This window comes from Physella acuta, unplaced genomic scaffold, assembly GCF_028476545.2.
Source record: "Physella acuta isolate Inbredline_101_S28 unplaced genomic scaffold, ASM2847654v3 ptg000294l, whole genome shotgun sequence".
In the NCBI taxonomy this organism is placed as follows: Eukaryota; Metazoa; Mollusca; class Gastropoda; family Physidae; genus Physella; species Physella acuta.
Genome location: NW_026731813.1, coordinates 97,911 through 120,520, shown reverse-complemented (window position 1 = coordinate 120,520; position 22,610 = coordinate 97,911). Strand labels below are relative to the sequence as shown.

Below are 22,610 nucleotides of genomic sequence, written 5' to 3'. Positions count from 1 at the left end.
GCAACCATATTTACTTACTTGAACATGCTGAACTCCCCTTATTTAACTATGGAATTTTATTAGGGTGAGAGAACAAATGCTACGTCATTAATTGTAGATAAATTTGACTGGTTTGGATATCTCAATAACTTGGCAAGCAGTTATTACGATTTTTTGTATAGTTAGTGTAAGGCATGTCTTGAATAAACAATATTTTATTTTAGAGAACGGTAAAACAAGCTGATTTATATTTGGAATATATAAACTTTATTTTAGAAACAGAATGAAACAAACAAAAAAAAATGACAAAAATAAACAGACTATTGTAGATTATATTGTAAAAACTGGTGAACTGATAACAATTTTAATTTTTTAAAAGACGTATAACATTAATTTTACATCTAAATACTACAATTATTGATTTATAAAAAGGTATTACTTTTTATGGTAGTAAATTTTTTTACTTAATCCCTCTTTTTTCATTTAGTTTTATAACAAAGCTAACAATTGACCCTCAAACAGAAAATTAATCTCCTAGTGTACATATGTAACTTATGAAATAAAAATGATCATGAGCAAATATGCAAAACTGTATCTTAAAAAAATGAATACATTCTTCTGATTAACTGCATCAGTCTAATGTTTATGAATGAATGCAACAAAAAATTTACAATCTGAAACTTTAAAAATTCTAATCTATGAAGCCTTAATTTTGGTGGCCAAGATGAGTATAAAATTGTTTTGTTCAGTTAAAAACATGAACAAGTGGAGCAATAGCATTTCCATGGCAAAATGGACTGGGATAAACAGCAAAACATAATAAAGCACAGTCTCTTGTCCATGTTACAAGTAGTTTACATTGTAAAAAAATGTACAACAGGATATAATGTAATTTAAAGGTATTAATTCATTCTCTCGAGTAATGGTCAACAGCCCACCAAGTGTAGCAAAAAGCTAGAATAAAAGCTTACATTTTTTTTAATGGTCAAAAACTTAAGGTAAAAAAATATTTTCACATTTAAAAACTATGAGACTTTTTTAATAGTCATTTTAGAAATTAGGACACTATAAATTATTTAACTAGTATCTACTTATTGCCTGTATTAAAGCATTTTATTGATATATCCATTTTAATGATGATGGTACTTTTGAAATACGAAAGTTTCATTTTTTCCTAATTAACTTCTACTTTGCATTCAGCAAATTTACTTAAAATTATACACAAAAATTTAATGTGAAACAATTTTACTTAACAACAATATATAAAAGCAATCCTGAAGTTCAGTAGGTAAAAGGCCAGTACAAAGAACATAGGTAAATTTTCATAAACTATATTTTACATTCACCAATAATATGCTTAGAAGTGTGACACAATGAAACATATTTTTTACAATATGTAGAACAGGAATAAAGAGCAAATACAGATAGTATAGATATAAGGCTGACTGAAACATTGCTGTAAAAGATTTGAATGTAAGATGTATAAAAAGTGTATGGACACAAGAGAAATAGAATATAATGGAATGTAGAAACAACACTGTGATTAGGCCTGCTTTAAATTACATTTTACAAACATCTCAGAGAGTAAAAACAAATTTCCTTTTCTTCATGGCGTGTAAATTATTTTTGTAAATTACATTAAACTTAGATACTAAATTAACCTGAAGACAACTAACAAAATTATTTTAAAAAAACATGTTATTGGCACACATTGTTTTGGAATGGTAAAATAGAAAAAAACATGTTGGATAGAACAATTCAATAAGCCTTTGATGTACGTGTTCAACCTTCAATCAGTTAAAACTTTTTATGTACATATTAAAAAGATCATAAACACATACAGAAACAGTAAAAAAGAATAACCAAGGGCCATGTCTGATGCTAAAATAATTGATAGTTCACCGTTGTCACTACTTAATTTTAAAGTTTGAAATTTGAACAATAAAATACATTTCTCGACTCACATAGAATGGTATAAAACAATTACTAAATGAATTTTTTTCATCAATATTTACACAACTATAAAGCTGTAGTAAAAAGTTAATATAGAATATTATACAGTCATTATATACATCATCCTGTTTCAACCTTTTACTGCATATATTCACACTTTCATTTCAACCTGATATCATTTATTTATGCTAGAAATTCTGCTACAAATGTAGGTGTATTTGTTGAGTCAAGTAAGACAATTTTAATATATAAATGTTACAGGGATTAAATAGTTTTTAAGGAGAAATTACTAGATATGTAATGCTGGCAGATCTCAGGTAATATTGTATAGAATATTGCAATGAAAGATGTTTTAAACATGCTACTGAATTCACAGTAAATGTCTGCAGCAATGTTTAATTTTGTACCACTCCATTTAAACATGCTTCTGAATTCACAGTAAATGTCTGCAGCAAATTTTAATTTTGTAACTATCTGCCATGAGAAATTGAATTTTGCACAGATTTGATGCAAGATATTAAAACATCTGCATTAAACAAATGATATTGAGCATTTCTTTAATATGTTAAGTAGACTTTAATAATGGCTTAATCTTTTTTTATTTTAATTTTTTTCTGTAATACAGTTGAAGGCTATTAACATCAAAGAAAAATATAAAATAAATGCAAACAATGCTGCTAATAAGTATCAAATATACAGGGCTGAAAACATCATAAGTATTGTTGCTATGGGAATTCTCCAAGTTGAGGGAGTAAACACTCTGCTACAAGAAACTTGCTATATTAAAATCTTCTCAAGTGTGTACAAGCCAAAGCATACTTCAGATTTTTTACCCCTTTTTTAAAATCTAGACTTCAATGCAGCATGTGTACAGATTGATAAAACTATGAGAAAATACTTGATATGACACCTAATTTATGCCTGGTCTATCTTCCTAGGCAGCTTATCAGAAACATCATTGAAAAATTGTTCCTACATTATAGCTCAGCATTTATACTAATGTCCCATGTGCCTCACTGCCCTTACCACCTTTAACAGCTTGCTCAATCTTGTCTAGCTCTTCCATACTCGGAGTCAGGAAAATGCTGCGTGGTTTAGCTTTAGGCACCTTTCTGTCATTAGCATGTATGTCTATGCATTCATCCTCATGCTCTTTTATTCTTTTCTTTGGCACTGTGGGGGGTGGATTTTCATTAGTGTACCTTGATTCATGTTTATGTGAGGCTGGAGGCATCCTGTCTTTTCTATTGTTGTTTTTAGTTTCTGTAAAATCAGAACAAAGTAAAATTTAATGTAAGTAGTGAATTGACTACAAAAAGTAGTAATGTTTTTATAGATATCAATGGGGATTTTTCTAAAAGTTTAATCAAATTATAGAAAAAAAATTAAGATAATTTCGAAGAAGATAAAGATGCTCCTGATTATAGTTGACTATTATATTATAAACGGAGTTCATGCAACAAAATTAAATTCCAGGAGTTTTATATAAATTTCAGGACATTTTTAAAAATAAGAAATCTGTATTGTATGGCAGCATTTACGTTAATCACAGACGCTCATAGTTAAACTGTTCACTAGGTTCACTCTAATTATAAACATGGTTGTTTTTTTCAATTTTACACAAGTGGAAATGAATTTCTTCAACATTAAACCAATTTAAACGTAATGATCTAAGTAAAGTTCCTTTTTGAACCTGACGGTCCATATGACAAGTGAAGTAGAGTTCACCTATTTCTGTGACCTTGGCGTCAGAAGGGATAGTGTGGTCAGCACTATGCCCAGCTGCCTTTACTTTCCCTAAAGTGAGTTAGGTACCCATCAGAGTTGGGTGGGCTCAGGAATGTTTAACATACTTGAACCCGAATTCAAAGTCAAGACTTTTGGATTAGCAGTCATATGCTCTACCATTTGACTGCTCTGTCCCTTAATGATTTAAGTTGCACTCTTTTTAGCGCAATTTCCATTCTGGAGAATTGCGTTTATTAACTCGTCTTTTCTGGGAATGAATGGATGAATGGATGGATGTGTGTCCGCAGCTTTAAGTCGTATCTCCTCCTCAACGAAGCAATATCGAGGACTAGTTCCAAAAGCAATTATGTTAAGCAAGTTACGAGGATGAACATAGGCCATAAAAATTCCGGGTTTCTTTCATGGATTTCCCGGAAAAGCCAAAAAACCTCAAAAAATGTAGTTTTTGGCCCATAACTCGGCAACCAGACCACTTAGCGACTTGAAACATGTACCAATCGATTCCTGCCATAATTTAGAACAATATTGCAGAAGAAAGTTTTCAAAAATATCCTTTCGTTTGGTCACAAAACATTTTTTTAATTAATTAAAATTTGGACCGAATTAGTAGGCATTTTATGCAACCACACCACACGCGTCATCACGTTCAATAGCTGCACCATCACGTTCAATGGCTGCGACGTCACGTTCGGTAGCTGGGCGCGCAATGGTTTTTAGTCATGTTACTCTATTGTAAATAAAACATGTAAAATACTGAAAAAAAAATTAATAAAAAACGTTTTAATAACTAACCAATAGTTTTACTAACCCTGCTCTTGATTTACGCTACGACAGAGCTATTTTTAGATAACACAAGGAAATTGCGCTAAAATTGTCACTAGACTTTTTTTAATTACTTGTTTATCAATGTAATGATAATGTCTTATATTCTTAAAGATGGACATGGTATAAATAATTTTAAACAGTAAGCCTGAAAGTTTTAATTCATGTGATGGTAAATATAATGGGTCTAGACCAGATTAGCTACAATATATTTTAATTAGTGTTTTGGAAATTAATGTTTGAAAAAACATTTAGTCAAAAATAACCATCTTGATCGTAGCTAAGCCACATAGTAATTTATGCTTTTAGCTTAATAGACCCCTATTACTAATTGCTGGTGTTGCACCCCCCCAACAAGACATGGTAGAAAGGTCATGGCCAGATCACTTAATAATATAAATCAGAAGACCTAGAGCATGTCATAGCAGGAACAGCATTGCTATTTGAGATTGGCTATGAAATCTCTTTTATTTTTCCAAAAATAAGCAGTATCAAACACGAACTCTGGATCATGGTGTGTTCACGAAAGCTGTCAATAAATTATAACTGGACTATCATGCATGCAAAATTAACCCAGGCTTAGGTGATGTATTTCTCTTTCAAAGAATGCAACTTTACCCTTTTTTTTTTTTTTTAACTGAAAAGATCAGCAGAAAATATGAACTGAAAATCACATCCCTGAAAAATGTGTGGTACTAGGCATATAAACATGCACACTCACCAAGACCCTAAATACGTTTTTCAAATTACCAGGGGGGGGGGGGGGGGGGGGGGGGGGAATAAAGGGACATCTAAAATGGCAATTGTTCATGCAATAGCATATGCTATAGGGCTGCTGATATATAAACTAATATGAACTCACAATGACCCTACAATATCTTAAATTTCCTGAGAATGCCAGGTGGTTTTTACAATTTTTTTAATTCTAGGAAGCTGCACAAACCCTGTATAAACTAGGTAAAAAGACTAATCTGTGTATGATAAAAATGTACTCTCAAGAGCTAGAACCAAAAAAAAAATGTTCTGAAACTATAAATGTATGATCTACCAGTCACGAGTGAGTTACCTGTGATCTGAGAAACCATGTACAGTGAATTGTTTTCTGGACCTTTGTATATAGGACTTTTTGCCTTCTGGATAGGGACTTCATAGTCATTGTCTTCCACCATTGATGAATCTGCTTCATCTGCTGGATTAAGTTTGGCAGCTTCTTTTTTTCTGAGGGGAGTACAACAAGTAAACTTGCATTACTGCATGTTTGCAGAGGTTATTTTATTGTGTTAATCATTAGTATCCTGAAGGAAAAAAGATTTCTACAATAAACAAATGGGATTAGTAAGTAACTTACGCATTGTAACTCTCCCCTTTCTTTTTTCTCTTCATACAAATGCATGTGACTACCAGGATGATGATGGCAATGACAACAGCACCAGCTACTGCTGCTGCCACCACAATAGTCAAATCTAGGGAGATTAATAAATACAGGAAAAATATTTTACTCAAGAAAATAGTTTTTAAACTCACATTTATTTACTATGTAAATAATATGGAGGGGATTTTCTCCAACACAATTATGTTATGCACCATATAACCTCTTGACTCATACTTTGTCAGCTTATTTTTTTTTTTATTTTCTTCCATAGGCTTTGTCACCCTAGAACATTCAGCAAGGCAGCAGTCATTTAATATTTAGAGTTTTCTTTCCTAGATGGATTACTGTCCCCAGCTAATGAGCATCATTTTCCTGGGGCAGGGTTCCCACATTTTTTTGACCAAAAAATTCCCTGCTATTTTACAAAATTCCCTGCTATTTTTGACAAAATTCCCTGCCACTTTTCATACATTTTTCACGCGCAAAACCACTCAGACAAAAAACTTGAAATGTGAAAATGAAAAATAACATACCATGTACAGCTTTTATTCCCTGAAATACTAATACCGGACATTACATTCCTAAACACGAAGTAAAAATATCTAGTAGTAACCTTGTTTAAATCCCACAATCTAATATGAATGTCGAGCTGTTTCCTTTGAATTTCTTTGTTTAACGACTCATCGAACAGCAAAACAAATGGCTGGTCATGGGTTTTTTCTCCAAAAGCGAGGCAAAATATGGAGCAATCCCAAAGCATGTTAGGTACATGGCTTTGGTCTCTCCAAGGCTCATATGCTTTGCAATATCACATGAGGGAAACATTCTTTGAAATGTGGCCACAACATCTGCTTGAGTGGAAAACGAGTAATGTGAATCCACACATTTTAAGGCCCATATGATCTCAGCATTTAGAGCCTCATTACCTGAGACAAAGGACCGCATTGAAGATGACGAAGTGGAAGGTGCCAATGACGAAGTGGAAGGTGCCAATGACGAAGTGGAAGGTGCCAATGATGAAGTGGAAGGTGCTACAGATGTAGCCTGAATGGTGGGTTTGTTTGAATTAAAAAAGGCAATGTAGGTATTGACCGGTGAAGGTTTACCTTCTCCAAGTGCTTTTTGCTCTTCATGTGTGAGGTGAGAGCTTGCCTTCCCATTGATTTGATGTTAACTGATTTGCTGCACAACCTGCAAAATGCTGAATAAACTGTCTTGTCACGGGCTATCCACAATTTGAACTCTGGATTGTCCAACCAGCAACTTTGGAATGAGGAATAACCCATGGTTCTAAAAAGAATTAAATGAAAAGTGAAAAGATCTAGAATCAAGACTCAATGTACAATAATGCACTTTTTAACAATTTACAAGCAAGACTAGAATACCATACAGGACTAACACTATTATTATAAAATAAATCTACCTAGATCAAAACTCTAGCACTTTCTTACATTAAATATTCTAAAACAATTCAGAAATTAATTTCTAATATCATAAATTAATAATTACTTCAGTAGTAATTTAATCTTCAAAAAAACAAAAGTCTAAACTCAGATCATTAGATCTAGATCTAGATCTACGTCCTTCAAACCAAACTAAAACGGCCCAGGGTCTAGATTATATCTAGATCTAGATTTAATTACTATTTATTAGGCATTATCTAGAGTCTAGATCTATTCCATCCTAGAATTAGAATTTTTAGTTTCTAGATCTAGAAATCTAGATCTAGATCTAGATCCAGTCTACAACTGTATGTATAACAATCCTTAGATACAGATCTAGTGAGTTAGATCTTACTAGACTCTCTAGATCTTAGCTAGATCATATTAGATATGGATTTATAAAAGCCTAGAATAAGAATTTAATTTAGAATCAAAATTAAACAGCTTTAATTGATGTATTTTAAAAAACTTACCTAGTCAATTCTCTGAACACAAGCTTGAAACAAGTAAAAAAAATTTAAAGTCCAAAAAATCTGAAGCCGTAGAATCTATCTATGATCGATCGAGCATCGCCAAAAATAGATCTATGAGAATATCCGTTGATGGGCCTTTTTATAGTCAATATGCCGTATCGCACAACGAGAACCGGCGAGATCAAGTTTTGTGCGCCAAAACTAGGCCCTAGGCCTAGGCTTGCCTTGATCACGAGACGTGGCGAGACTAGCGCTTGGATATGCCCATGCCCGGTCGAAATCTCGCGATACCCGGAATGTCTTTTTTTTTTTAAACCGGGATGCAAGATTTTCCCGGTTTTTTTTTTAATTTTTCCCGGTTTTTCATCATAATTCCCGGTTTTCACGACCGGGAAAATAAATTTTGAAATTCCCGGGTTTTTCCCGGTTTCTCGGCTGCGTGGGAACCCTGCTGGTGTCAAAGCTCTACTTTTGGAGTTAACGTGAGCTCTCCAGCCTGACCATGCTGTCCCCTTAAACTCCTAACAATATGTGACACTGGAAGCTCACTAAATGTCATAAATACACATAGCTATAATCTTTTCATAGTTTAAACATTTTCAGGTAAGGGATCACTCTTGAAAGGTATCCACTTAGATCAAGAAGTGGGGTGTATACAGACAGATAATTTTAATTAAAAGTCAACCTTTGTGAAAGCATTTGACAGGTTTGAACATTTATACTTTTAATTTAAACTTCATACAGGTTTTAAAAACATACTTAATTTTCAATGTCTACAAAATGTATACATTTACTGTAGTGTGGGTTAAAAAACAACTCAACTGGTAAATTACATTACAGTAGCTATTTTTGTAAGTTTAGTGCTTCTATTCTGTAAGCAAATGGTGAAAAAAACGAGGAATGGGCAAGAACCAAATAGTGTCTTTAAACTGAAAATATAAAATAGCAGAGATTTTCTAAAGCTAAAGTTTACCTATTGAAGCTTCAACAGCTTTCCCTGTAGCAGTTCCTTGCCACTTTGGCAGATCAGCTGAGGCAATACATTGAGCAGCAAGAGACTCCATGTTTAGGGAACATGTTGCTTGTATTTCTTCTATATTTACAACAATAGCCAGGTTAATATAGCTTCAACATCTTTATTCCTATATTGGTGTTTTTAACAAGTTATTTCAATGCATGTGTATCACACATTTTAACAAGGGCGATAATTATTGAAAACATTCTGAGACAAAAGAAAAAAAATGGTGTTTTTTAACAGGATACCTTTTGATTGAAACTTGAAAAATCCATTTGTATATACAGAGGTGGGCTTACTGCCGTCTGAAATCTAAGGTAAATAATACTTTTTTAATACACTGAAGCCATGTCAAAAAATGTCATGTCCAGTTCATACATTATGTCGGCTTGGGGTGCTTGATTATTTCATTTTAATCTGTAAAATCTTAAGCTAAAATATGTCAAGTTCCAGATCAGCTGTGTTTTTTACATGCAGTAAACAAAAATGTCAGTTTGACATGATAAAATGAAACAGTTCATACCTTCCAGTTAACACTGACTGCAGGAGAACCCAAGTCACTGAACTCACCACAAGAAAAAGTTACAGAATCTATGTCATTTTTCTGGGTAGTTACAGACAGTTTCTCAGACTTTAATGTTGGCGCTTCTGAAATAAAAGAGTGAGTGAAATAAGCATCCATTAATCCCTATTCCCTATGAATAATTTGTTATTTACTTCTACAGGCTTAAACAATAACAAACAGGGTACTTACTAGCAACAACAACATTGAAAGGTGTCTTTCGTGTGTTTTCAGGTAAACTTGTTGCAAACAGTCTGGTCTCATATATTGCACTATCTGTCAAATCCACATTTTTTATCTAAAAAGCATTTAAAGCATTTATTAAACATAAATAATCATTTACAAAGTGTTGGCAGTTTTTATTTGGATTGGACAATAAAAAATGTCAACAAACTTATTTAAACAGAAAATGTAAACTCACCAGAAAATGGCCTGAACTTGTGAGAGCATATTTTGATGGCATTGAGGTTGTATTTGATCCCTCTGTTATATCAAATAATGAAGTTTGACTTTTGTTGCTGTACAAGCTTATGATGACTAAGTCAGGACTCCTAATATATTCTGAATAAGGGTTTTCTATGACAAGGGTCCCACCAAATGACAAACAATGAGTTTTGTTGGACATAGCAGTTGCTCCAGGTACTGGTAGTAAAAGAGTAAAGATAAGTTTAGTTACATCCAAGACAACAAAAATAAATTAAACAAGTAAAAAGATTGGTTATATTTGTATCAATCAGCAATGCCACCAACAGGAATAGTCTCGAAATTCCTTTAACTAGGTTTAAAATCAATAGGGTTGTAAAAACTAGATTGTATGGTTTTTTTAAGACCTTACTAAAGATTACACATTTTATGTTTAAGTATTTATGGAAATAAATATAATTTTTTTTTTAACAAAATGAAATTTGTGAAGGTTTTTTTTTTGTTTTATTTTTATTGAAAATGTAAACAAACCTAGCTTAGCTAGAGTCATGTTTTTGAAAGTACAAGTTTATTAAAAAATATTTACAGGAAAAGTTTGAGTAAAAATGGCCCTAAATGCATGGCCTGTAATACAGCAAACCAAAACTTTTCTGGTGGTTAAATTCTAGGTTAAAGTAAATAAATGAAAAAAATGTTTAGGTTCTCTCCTTCTACAATTTTTATAATGCTGATACTTAGAAAATATTGGGGTTGTTTTTGTTTTGTTTTTTAGTGGCCACAATTAATGCAAAATTTACAAAAACGTTTTGTTCCTGTTTCAACAATAACATGGTCAAAGGCACCTAGTCAAACTTGGTTTTATGGTTTTACTAAAGAAAACTAAACAACCTAGGCAAACTAGGCAGAGATAGGTATGAAGATGTAAATAAATGAATGAATATCAGTGAAGACTCATGTGTCAAGAGATAAAATGGAACTAGTGAAGAGAGCTGACATTGTTTTGGAAAAACAAAATTGTTAAAAAGAAAGCAAGATTTGAGTTGAAAAAATGTATTGCAATAAAAATTGAGAATAAAAATGTATTTTTATTGCAAACTTTAAAATAAAAGATGAGGTTGTAAGTACTTACCACTAAAGCTGCACAATAGACAGTGAAGCAATGTTACTGCGATTGTTTTTAAAATACACCTCAACATGTTGATGCTTAGCTTTTTACCAATGCCTAAAATTTCAATAGATAAACACTTATAAATACATAGACTAATATAGTAGGAACAGTAATCCAATATGTATTAGTTGAGACTATTATTTCAATTAGTATGATGTAGATTTTGGCTAAAAATTTTAAATGTAAAGCTATATGTATTTTGCCATTTATGCACTCTTGGGCAAATATATTTTAGGCCACTATCCTGTTATGTTTTATCATATGAAAATCACTCATTTACCACTAGCTGTCATCTTGGCTTAGCAGTATTGTTTTACAATGCTCAAAAGATTAGTAATTTATAAAATAAATTATAAAAACTATAATAGAGCTTATAAAAAAAGTTTGTAATTAATTAAGATATTAAATCTTTATTTTGAAAAAAAAAAAATGTTTGAAAAACACTAAAAACAAATGGGAGTTCAACTAGAAAAAATTTGGCAGTTGAACTCAAGTAAATTAAGAACAAGTTTCTTGATTGGATGAAATTTGTTCCTAATTTACTTGAAGTTTTATTTCAAAAGTTAGATTAGGAAAGCTTTTCTTTTTATTAGGCTTAATTATAATTAAGAACAACACAAGATGAACTAATTATTTTTTTGACAAACTTAAGCTCCAACCAAGAGACCATATTAGGTTAACACAACTCTAATTAATAATTAAATGGGAAAAATATCTCATCATTAATTTACAATCTTTAAATAGCCCTTTTAGATCTTTCTCCTTTCTTTTGCCATATGTGACAGGTTTAATAATCTTTGTTTCCCTCCCTCCACCTTCCTTTTTACTAAGAAAATATTTATATAATCACGCTACAATGATCATAATTAAATATGTTTTTTTTGTAACATTAAATCAATGCATATCTAAATAGTCCACCAATAAAAAAGAACTCCAATTGTTTGGTAAAGAATAGATAATAAGACATTCTCCATTTTGGTAGAAGAAACTGTAGAACATAAATGGCCAAGAACTTTGGAAGACATGTACAAACACGTTGGGAAATACAAAGAGAACAAAACGAATGAATTACACCAGAAACATGGAAATAGAAGCTAAGGAAGAGATAAAACAGAAGATGAGTCAATTTCAGGATAAAAAAGAGAAAATAAACCTAAGTACACAATATTATATCAGGAAGTCACATATGAAATCTACTTCATCACTAGATCTTTTCTAAATATAATTACCAGTGAAGCAGAAAGAATGACAGATCTTAACAACTAACATACAACGTGGAGGCCAATGGGTCTAGTGCTTTGAAATTTTAAACTACCTCTTTCTTTAACATTAGCCTATTGACAAATGATGTCACGCACATCGCGAACTTGATGATGTCACGCACGTCGCGAACTTGGTGATGTTGTGCTTAGTGGGGGATGAAACGGCCGGGTTGAGAAAAATGATGCATTTCTTTTTTTAACAGACGAATTAGAGATAGATTCTAATTCTCCTAAGAATTATAGGTAGATCTAGATATTTTTAGAGGGAGATCTCATTATATAGTGTATGTTTTTTGTTGTTGTAATAATGGATGGTGGGGAGGGGTAAACATCTACCACTGAACAAATCGGAAACTGATGAAAGCAGAAAGCAAACAAAGCAAAAAAAAATTTAAAAAAAAACCATGTAGTATTCAAATAACTAATTAAACCTATTTTCATAAATACAATAATCTTAATTCAGAAAAAGTCTAGGCCTAAAACTAATGTCTACAGACAAAATAAACAACAAGGCTTAAATTGATCGCCCATAAATGACGTCATACTTGTCCCGACGATTTCTCTCTCCCCCAATCATTACTAAAAGCAAGATGATGATTTAATATCATATCGCAGTTCTACTATATCTTAACCCGTAATCACAATTTCTAACTAAAACTAATGTTCATAGTTTTGTTCTATAAAAATTAATTTTTTTTATTTTTACCCTGACCCCATCTCATATTTTGAGTATAACGTCATTTATGAGGAATATGGACGACCTAATAATTGACAAGTTAATCAGTAGGCCTTCAAAAGAGTTTAAATGTTGGACCTCTCAAAAGTTTTTGAAATCTTGGATGTACATACATACATAGCCTTCATTTCAATTGAAATTAAAGACAAGAATATATATTAAAAAAGATAGCTATGTATATTAAACAACAAAGTCAACACAATATACATACGAATAGATATTTTTATCAAGGGAAACTACTCTAAATTTGTTTTGGAAAGATGTTCGCTGCTTTTATTTACTAATATTTATCTCAAACACCTTGTTTAAAGTTAGTTTCATGATATTTAAAATTGTGTTGGTCATTGCTTGTTATTTTAAATCAATTAGCTGTTATATTGTGTAAAATTTGACTTAAATATACTTATTTAAACAAATATATTCTGAGTTACCTCTCCCGCACATTACTACTGCTGCTGAACTGATTACGCTAAAATGATAGATTACCAGTTTTACCTTAAAATCTAGCTAGATCTAGATCTAATAGAATACAGCAATATGGTGAGTCTAGCAGTCAAGCCAATCTAGCAAGTAGCTAAGTTGAGTAGTAAGTACTAAGCAGATTCTAGATCTAGTTAGGCTACTAGTAGTTAGTGAGTAGCTAGATCTAGATTCTAGATCTAGTCTAGAACTAGATTTTTAATTTATTTTCTTGATCTAGATTCTAGATCTATAATAGTAATAATAGTCTAGAGTCTAGACTAGAGATTAGCATCAGTCATCAGCTAGAATCTAGATCTACATCTAGAATCTAGATCTTCTTCTAAATTAAAATAAAAAAATTGAATCATCTATGTAAACTAAAATAATCTAAATAGGCCTATCTATTTTCTATTCAGTATTCATTCATATTTCATAATGTAATGTACGAAAAAGTTACCTTTAATAGAAGTATATTGTGATATATTTGTGTCAAATATTGTAGATAAATGAATAATAAACCTAAATCAATGGTTAAATATCAATATGGGTCAGAAATTGACTTTAAACAGCTGTGTTTGGGAGTAAGATTTGCTATATAAACAGCAGCCATTTGTAATATTGAGTGGCTTCCCCCTGATTCTCGCGCTATAAGTTTAGAAAAAAACTTAGACATGATGGCTGCTATAGTACATGAGCATGGTTGCATCTGTTGGAAACATCGCTAGTCTTCATTTATTACTGAAAAATTTTAATTCAATCGTTTAAAAACAGGTGCATAAATGAAACAAGGAAACATTTTTGTATTTTTCTAAGTATAAATCCTCCTCAAAATGTGAAATAATTATTAAAATTTAAGGTGTCACCTGTTATTCACATTACTAGTCGATGGCGATTTTACGTACCCAAAACGATAGATTACCATAATTTTAATTTATCCCAGAGTTATGTCATAACTTATGAGAGTATGATATTGATAATGTTAAATGATAAATGATAGTATTTCTCGCTAACCCGGAGGCGTGGCCGGTTGCTAACAACAATATGGCGCCCGGACCGGACGCTTGACTTCCGACGATTTTTCGGCCAAATTCAAGAGACCTTCTACTAATTAGTTTTTAAAATGTTTACCACGCGCAAAATGGCGGGACTTTCAGGTTATAACAACAAGCTATAGGTGGCAGGGCTATATATGCCAGAAAAGCATTTTAAAATTTGCGTTGGAGAATGAAGGCTAAATTTAAAAGTTGGTTTCATCAAAAATACTAGAACTTTTTAAATATAGATTTCCCTATTACAAAATTGATTTCCCTACTAAAGCATTATTAGTTTTATCAGTCTATGAAAAAATAAATCAAATATAGTCAACCCTTTTTTTTATAAGAGTGGCCAAAAAATGACAACCAAATTTTTTTAATTTTTTTGACCACGTGATTGCTATTTGATGATCACTAGTGGGGAACTCTGGGTACATGGCCACTTAAAAAGTCTAACCGCATTTGTGGTTCTCTTTAGCTTCAAGTGCCTTCAGGGGTAAGAAGAGTTGTCATGGAGAGATGTGTTGTCCATGGCAGTGAGTGTCAATAAATATTAAATTAAGTAATTTAGTTTAAAACGAACTAAAAACTTCAAAATTAGTCTCTAATGGATTAAATATGGATGTCTATCATTCAGTAGTAGTATTTCTCGCTAACCCGGAGGCGTGGCCGGTTGCTAACAACAATATGGCGCCCGGACCGGACGCTTGACTTCCGACGATTTTTCGGCCAAATTCCAGAGACCTTCTACTAATTAGTTTTTAAAATGTTTACCACGCGCAAAATGGCGGGACTTTCACGTTATAACAACAAGCTATAGGTGGCAGGGCTATATATGCCAGAAAAGCATTTTAAAATTTGCGTTGGAGAATGAAGGCTAAATTTAAAAGTTGGTTTCATCAAAAATACTAGAACTTTTTAAATATCGATTTCCATATTACAAAATTGATTTCCATAGTAAAGCATTATTACTTTTATCAGTCTATGAAAAAATAAATCAAATATCGTCAACACTTTTTTTATAACACCAGCTCCAAAAATGACAACCAAATTTTTTTTGAAAAATAAACCACGTGACCACTATTTGGAGATCACTAGCGAGGAACTCTTGTGCATGGCCACTTAAAAAGTCTAACCTGATTTGTGGTTTTCTTTACCTTCAAGGGTTAGAAGAGTTGTCATGGAGAGATGTGTTGGACATGGCAGTGATTGACAATAAATATTAAATTAAGTAATTTAGTTTCAAAAGAACTAAAAACTCCAAAGTTAGTGCCTAATGGATTAAATATGGATGTCTATTATTCAGTGGTCATGTTTAAATTGATAATTGCGTAAATTCTAGATTTAGTGAGAAAAACTATTCAGTAGTCATGTTTAATTTGAAATTTGGGTAAATTCTAGATTTAGTTTCATTCATTTCTTGTCACCGTTTTAAAATAAAGTTTTATTGTTGTTCTTAATCTTATACTCACACTATTAGGCATAATATGGCATATAGTATATAGTCCTATAGTCTCCTATTGTCTAGGTCTAGTTCGTATCAGTATAATTAAAATATTATTAATAGTAAACACAACACTGACAACATTCAGCACCCGGAAATTCAAACATCATCCTAGAAATCTAGTAGACTCAAAACAACCCATAGACTGTACTACAACATACTTCACCTATTTGAAGAATTTATTCCGCTTTTTTTTTCTACTGCATACTGCATAGGCCTCGCCACAAAGTTACAGAATTAAATGAAATAGCAGTAACCCATGCCTCAACTACTTAAGTTTTTTAGGCCATTATGATTTCAAAACGAAAGCTACTTATTAATCATCAAGATTCACTGCCCTCTTTCGTTTAAATTTAGACCATGGGCATAGTGGTTTTTTCCGAATGAGATCATCGTAACACAATTTTTTTTATTTTGCCAGATTTTTTGCTATAATACGAAATCATTCAAAAAAATATTTAGAATATAGATTCTAGAATCTATATCTAAATTACAAAGGCTATTATTGTGCATTAGAAGAGAAACCATTACCCAACAAATAATAAATATTGGAAATAATATTATGTAGCCCTAGATAAGAACTACTGCTCTTTTACAATTTTTTAATGTTTTATTTTATTGATTCCTCGTACATGACGCCTCGTTTGTCATTTGTTGAGACTTGACAACGTGTACCCAATCCCCAGCTAACGGATTTGATTTTAACTAAACTCATAGTCGTTGTTTTAGAACCGATGATAATGCAACACACAATACCGATATGACATGCAGTTTGACATAAGCAGATGCTTTTTATAGTTGTCTCACCTGGTTGGTATAGAAGGGGCTTTATATGCAGAAATGAGCCATATTTACACATGTCCTTATATCAATGATTGCGGCCCTTTTGGTCCAAGTCGTTCTTTTCGATTTTCGGCCCGTAGAGATGTTGACTGAACTTACAACTTCTAATAAAATTGAGGACAGCAGGGGGTCGCATTAAAGAAATTACTTTGTCTAATTTTTTTTCAAGCATCACTTTCGAAAAAAGTCTACTGCCCCCGGAAATTTGATTGCGCCCCCACCACCGAAAGTTTCAAGTCCCTCCCTCTCCAACAGAGAAAAATGTCAGAAAGAAACACTGGTGCACATGTCTAAATGTGGGCAAGTTGGATTTTTTAAAAATGTCCTATCTATAAATAGGCAATATGATTATAATTTTTAGCTTCCTATGAGCTTGAGCCAAAAATTTGCCCCAGCTGTGTGACTGCCTCAGTTGACTTCACTTTCTTGATAGATTGCTACACAATAGGATGAAACATTCCTAATCATTAGTTTATAATATAAAAAGGAAATAGAGTGTGTTGACACAAATGACTCATAATTTTTTCCATACGAGGGTTGGCGTGGCGGTCTATGAAAACATAATTTTATACTAAATTTATACAGTTATATGCCTTAGGTGTGGGTCAAACATGACATTTTTTTTGTGTATTAATTATTACAAGCCGACCCGCTGCGTATCATACGCCGCTATTTAGTTGTTTTTTTTTCTACTTTTCAGTAATTTATAATTTGTGAATTCGACAGTACCAATGCTGCCACTGAAAATATTTGCTTAAAAACACTAAACCCCCCCCCCCCCCACGTGAAAGCAGCCTCCTCTTAGTTACCTCCTCTAAGTTTAAAATCGTTTCAAACTAAATTATCTGCCCCTAATAGCCGTCACCAAACCCGTCTCTATGATTGTAAAATGTAAACAGCGTGAACCACAGCTCACCAGACCATGTGAGGGGGGGGGGGGTGGTGGTGGTAGCGATAGAGAGGAAGAGAGGGGACTGTAAGGCGCGTTTGCAGCTTGTTTTCTAACGGCTCCCAGAAGAGAATTATATATATACGAGCCGGCCCGCGGCATAACATACGCCGCTATTTAGTTGTTTCTAATTTTCAATAATTCATAATTTGTGAATTCGACAGTACCAACGCTGACACTGAAAATATTTCTTTAAAACACTATAAGTAGCTCGTTAAGGACCATAACCCCCCCCCCCCCCCCTTCCTTCCCCCCCCCCCCCCCTACGTTTAAAATCGTTGGCTCTGCTTGTAAACATTTAGAGTGAACACAGCTCACTAAAACCATGTAGGGGTAGGGAGGTAGGGAGAGCGTTTGCAGCTTGTTTTCTAACGGCTCGAAGAAGAGAATTATATATATAGATATAGATAGATAGATAGATAGATTACTGAAGGAGTCCATGAGAGTGCCAGCCGGTCAGTGGGCACTTGAAATCTTCGGGGGGGGGGGGCTAAAATTTTCGGGGGCTGGTGGACACTGTTAAAAATATTTTTTTTCTATATAAACTTCGTTCGGGGAGGGCGACAGATGCCTGGAAGAAACACTGCAGCCGGTTTTAATCCAGGGTTTCATTCTCCGGAGACGAACTTAAAACTTCCGGGGAAGCACTTAAATTTTCATGGGGAGGCAGCTGGTTAAACTTTAAGTATGTATTTTCTATAAGTATTTTTTCCTCCTATTTTGTCCTGGGGGGAAGCACTATTAACTATTCTCCTTTTCACTTTTTACTTCCAGATTTGCTTCCATAACTTTTGTCCACAACACGCTGGTTTGCAATATAATAAAAATTCATTATTTTGTTTTTGTGTGAACATATTTTGTTTTGTTCTCTGAACGTAGTTTTGTTGATGCACGGTTCATTTAGTGCACCAGTAAATATTTATGATTTATTATAGTCTAGATCTACCTAGTTTTTAAAGAGAGCAAATGAGTATCTACTTTCATAATTAAAAAGGTTATTTTAACATGAGTGTTCTGCTTGTTTTATTTCCCACTTTTATAAAAGTTTTATTTTGTTCATGTTTGTTTATGCTTAACTCACTTTTAACCCACATCTAATGCAGCTTTCCAGATTCATTCGTCTTCTCTTAGACATCAAAATCATGATCATATAAAAATTTCAATCACACGAACTCAATCATACAAGGAGCGATAAGAATACTATAACTATTAAATACTAATACTACTGATCACTATCAGTGTTTCTTCCAGAGTTTCTTCCAGGCATCTTTTCGGGGGGGCTTCGCCCCCCCGAAAAATTTTTACCGCCCCCCCGAACGAAATGAAATTTATATAATTTATATAGAAAATATATACTTTTAACAGTGTCCGCCCCCCCGAAGAAAGTTTACCGCCCCCCCGAAGATTTCAAGTGCCCCCCCGGAGAAAAAAGTCTGGAAGAAACACTGGTTTCTTCCACTTCCAGAAAGGAGGAAAGAGACACTGTTAAAACTGAAAGTATACATTTTCTACATAAATTTCATATCGTTCGGAGGGGGGCCGGTACTTTCTTCCAGGCATCTCCCCGAACTTAGAAGAAAGGGGCAGATTACTGCAATTCTCTTTAAGAGATCTCAAGCTACTGATCGAGTATTATTAAAAATTTTAAAGTAGGTATTCAAAATGAAATTTTTATAATGAAATTAAATAAAATTTAACACTTCCAGCTGATAGAGACTGTTTTCATCAGAACAGAAACACCAAATTTATTGGTGTATGTCCATTTTTAAAAAAGTTACGAATTTTTTAAAACTCAAAAAATGCGTTCACTTTTTGAGCAGTAAAGGGTCTATTTGAGACCCCTACTAACTTCTACAATAACTAAGTTAGAACTCTCAAATTTCTTGCACACACAGCCAGTAATACAAATAGCAAACCCAATTTTTTTCAAGGTAGTCAGACCGATATAAATAGAAAATTTATTCACATAAAAATGAGCCAAAGCACAATTTTACCGAAGTACGAAAAGGGAGACAAAAAGCTAATTTACAGTCATTTTTAAAAAAATCATAGAAAATCAACTAATTAAGCCACATTAATAATATAAATGTTCTAAGAAAGGAATTTCAAAGCATGTTAATATGAAACAAGCAGGTAAAGAATTAGTAAAGAAAGTAATTAGCGAGAGCAGATTCAGCAAGGTCAGTTTATAAAAATTTGAAATTTCATCCTTTTTCAAAAAATGATTTAAAAATATTTAGGTAAGGTATCTTAATAAATTTTACACCAACTTAAAGCATATGATGTTCTTAATATATAATAAACACAGAAACATAAAATAATCATTCTGCAAAACAATACAAGGCATCCTTCCTTAACGCCCAAAATCAAGAATTTTCATTACCTTGTAACCTAACATCTTGCAAAAAGTGTTCTTACTTTTAAGAAAGTAATATAAATTGTGTAGGATACATGTTAGCATTAATTTGTTATAAAAAAAACTAAATAACTATACTATTACTTTACTTATATACTATAATAATAAGAAATTCCATGCATTTTAAAAACTGATGAAGTAAGATTAATAGAGTTGTGATGTTCATCTAGTTTTGTTACTCTGGTTCTTAATCATGACTTGTTTAGCATAAATTTACTTGTTACTAGTATATTTATTTCTTCTAGTTAGTTATTGATCAAAGTCAACTTCTGGAAATGTCTAGGTCTTAACTTATACAATTATCAATATCTTAGAGCAGGTTAAAAAAGACAGGTCAATATCCTGATTGGGAAAGTTCTCTATGAGGTTGGGTAGCATTGTAATTAATAGTCAATATCCTGGTTGAGTTTGTCTTCTTCAAGGTTTGAAGTAGCATTGTAATAAATGATTGTGAACTGGCAGCACACATCAAGTTATGGAATCTAGTAAGGGATCCTTCCATTGGTCCAGAGTAGAGAAAATGTCTGTGAATAAAAACAATTAATTAGCATTTCAAATATACTGACTTATATAGCTGGCCTGTATATCTTTATACCAACTTAGATATCAATCATGTAACATTACATCATTATAAATAATAAGCAAAGTGCATACAATACTAACATTTGACATGGTTTCCTTCAAAAGTATTCAGGAGTCCTGTTGGTGCTTACACAAACAATACATATTTTTTGGCAGGCCTTTCAGTTTCCACTTTCTTTTATGCTAATATCTTGCTCTGTAAATAGAATAATAATAATAAAAGTAAGGCTGCTCAATGCTTTTTAGATATTAAATGTAAGCACTATAGATAGTTCTACAACTAAATATTAACATGAAAGCAATGGTGAATCTAACTAATCTAAGTAGATCTAGAATCTAGACTAAATCTAGAAACAACTTTGGACTAAACTATTATGGAAGGGGGGCTACATTCTATTTTAAGTCGTCTGTACAATAAATCTAGAGATTAAAAATGTAAAAGATCGTAATATTCTAAAATTTAATGTAACTACTGCACATATATAGAATAGTTAACTAATAAACTAGGAAAAACAAAAAAAAAGCAATGCTACAATAAATTGAAAGTATGCTGTTAACCGCTGCGGTAATATAATAGTTGAACCCAACACTACCAGAAAGTAAAAAAAAACATGGCGGACAGTCGGCTTGAAATATCGACAAAATATGGATAGTTTAATCGGCCGATGTTATTAACTAACATAATTTACTAAACCAAATTAAATTGTATCATCCTTTTAAACATCTTTTTGATTTAATTGTGCATTCCTTTTTTATTTCAGTGACCATAAATTAAATACAACGGACTTTTAAAAAAGGCTAGATAATTTTTTGGAAAAAAATTTTTTAATCGTGGAGCAATTACCGATAAGCGGACACTAATATTCAAATGTATTAAAGCAGCAGTTAATTATAAAAAAAATAGAATATAGCTAGTAATATAATGTGCATTCAACTTACCTGCACGTGCTTTTAAATCCACTGTAATCAACGAATAAACACAAAATCTGGTTCCGAACCGAGGTCGGGTGTTCCGGAATTCAACAAAATCTTGACTCAAGCCGGCGAAATTTAGATGCGGGTCGTCGCGATTTGTATACATTGGTTTCATTTACTGCGGTCCGACCCCATACATGGAGTGTTCATTAAATCGTAACAGTTTTATGGCAAATTGGATGCCCTTTCGGAATATACAACTTTGGCGGCTGTAAAATTATTTTTTCATGGAAAAAAAACATTTTAAAATTTTAAATTGATCATTTTTAGCATTTAGTTATATTATACAGCTGGTAAAGTTATACCATCTTACAGAGCTACCATTCTTCTTTCTAAATCAGTGGTTTCTAATTGCGTATGTGTTATGGGGTCGGACCGCCGCGCGATGCCGCAACGCGACCAAAAAATTTTAAAACCGGCTTAAATTTTTCGGCTCATTTAGAATACCTATTTAAAGTAAACAGGCCTACTCAATTTAACTCAACGAGACAATGGTACAGAAGAAAACTGGAAAATATGTTATGAACAGGACAGACATAAGATTCAAGAAATTGCCTGTGGCTTATAATTTACTTCGACAGAGAAACAAAAGACCAGTCTGTTGATGTCACACTCCTAGGGGGTGGGGGGCAGAGGAAATTTAGTGACAAGAGGTAGGGTTCAGAAAGGGTGCCGGTACAATTACATGTAGAAGCTAAATTTTGTAAATTGTATTATAAAAAATAAATAATACTCTAATTTTGCCAAGGCCCTGTCAAGATTTTAAAAATTACATTAGGTATTCTAAATGAGCCGAAAAATTTAAGCCGGTTTTAAAAATTTTTGGTCGCGTTGCGGCATCGCGCGGCGGTCCGACCCCATAATACATACGCAATTAGAAACCACTGAT

General features: G+C 32.7%; 1 protein-coding gene and 1 long non-coding RNA gene across 5 annotated transcripts; both read right to left on the bottom strand.

The window, feature by feature from the left end:
- Window positions 1-263: 263 nt before the first annotated feature.
- Window positions 264-16,361, bottom strand: LOC131939793 (uncharacterized). Of its 4 annotated transcripts, none has more exons than XM_059298292.1 (10): window positions 16,036-16,091; window positions 10,920-11,012; window positions 9,789-10,009; window positions 9,560-9,665; window positions 9,329-9,453; window positions 9,054-9,117; window positions 8,764-8,883; window positions 5,852-5,966; window positions 5,570-5,721; window positions 264-3,195 (listed from the first exon to the last, which is right to left on the bottom strand). In XM_059298292.1, the coding sequence occupies exons 1-10, from the start codon at window positions 16,064-16,066 to the stop codon at window positions 2,924-2,926; spliced, it is 1,299 nt and encodes a 432-aa protein (XP_059154275.1). In that variant the 5' UTR covers window positions 16,067-16,091; the 3' UTR covers window positions 264-2,923. The 4 variants fall into 4 exon arrangements, with proteins under 4 accessions (XP_059154275.1, XP_059154277.1, XP_059154276.1 ...); XM_059298294.1 differs by lacking the exon at window positions 16,036-16,091 and adding an exon at window positions 16,118-16,361 and having other exon boundaries at window positions 265-3,195; XM_059298293.1 differs by lacking the exon at window positions 16,036-16,091 and adding an exon at window positions 16,123-16,361 and having other exon boundaries at window positions 265-3,195.
- A 4,118-nt stretch (window positions 16,362-20,479) lies between these two features.
- On the bottom strand, window positions 20,480-21,953 carry LOC131939798 (uncharacterized). Its single transcript, XR_009386479.1, has 3 exons — window positions 21,686-21,953; window positions 20,828-20,942; window positions 20,480-20,688 (listed from the first exon to the last, which is right to left on the bottom strand). It is a non-coding gene; the product is annotated as an uncharacterized LOC131939798 (long non-coding RNA).
- Between the last annotated feature and the right edge of the window lie 657 nt (window positions 21,954-22,610).

What these genes read in the sequence shown, in the direction of transcription:
- LOC131939793 (XM_059298292.1), bottom strand. Translation starts at nt 16,066, where the DNA reads ATGATGTTTGAATTTCCGGGTGCTGAATGTT. An exon ending in TTTCAATGTTGTTGTTGCTA is followed by an intron (nt 9,454 to 9,559) that starts GTAAGTACCCTG and finishes CTTTTATTTCAG; the next exon opens with AAGCGCCAACATTAAAGTCT. An exon ending in AAAGGGGAGAGTTACAATGC is followed by an intron (nt 5,722 to 5,851) that starts GTAAGTTACTTA and finishes TACTCCCCTCAG; the next exon opens with AAAAAAAGAAGCTGCCAAAC.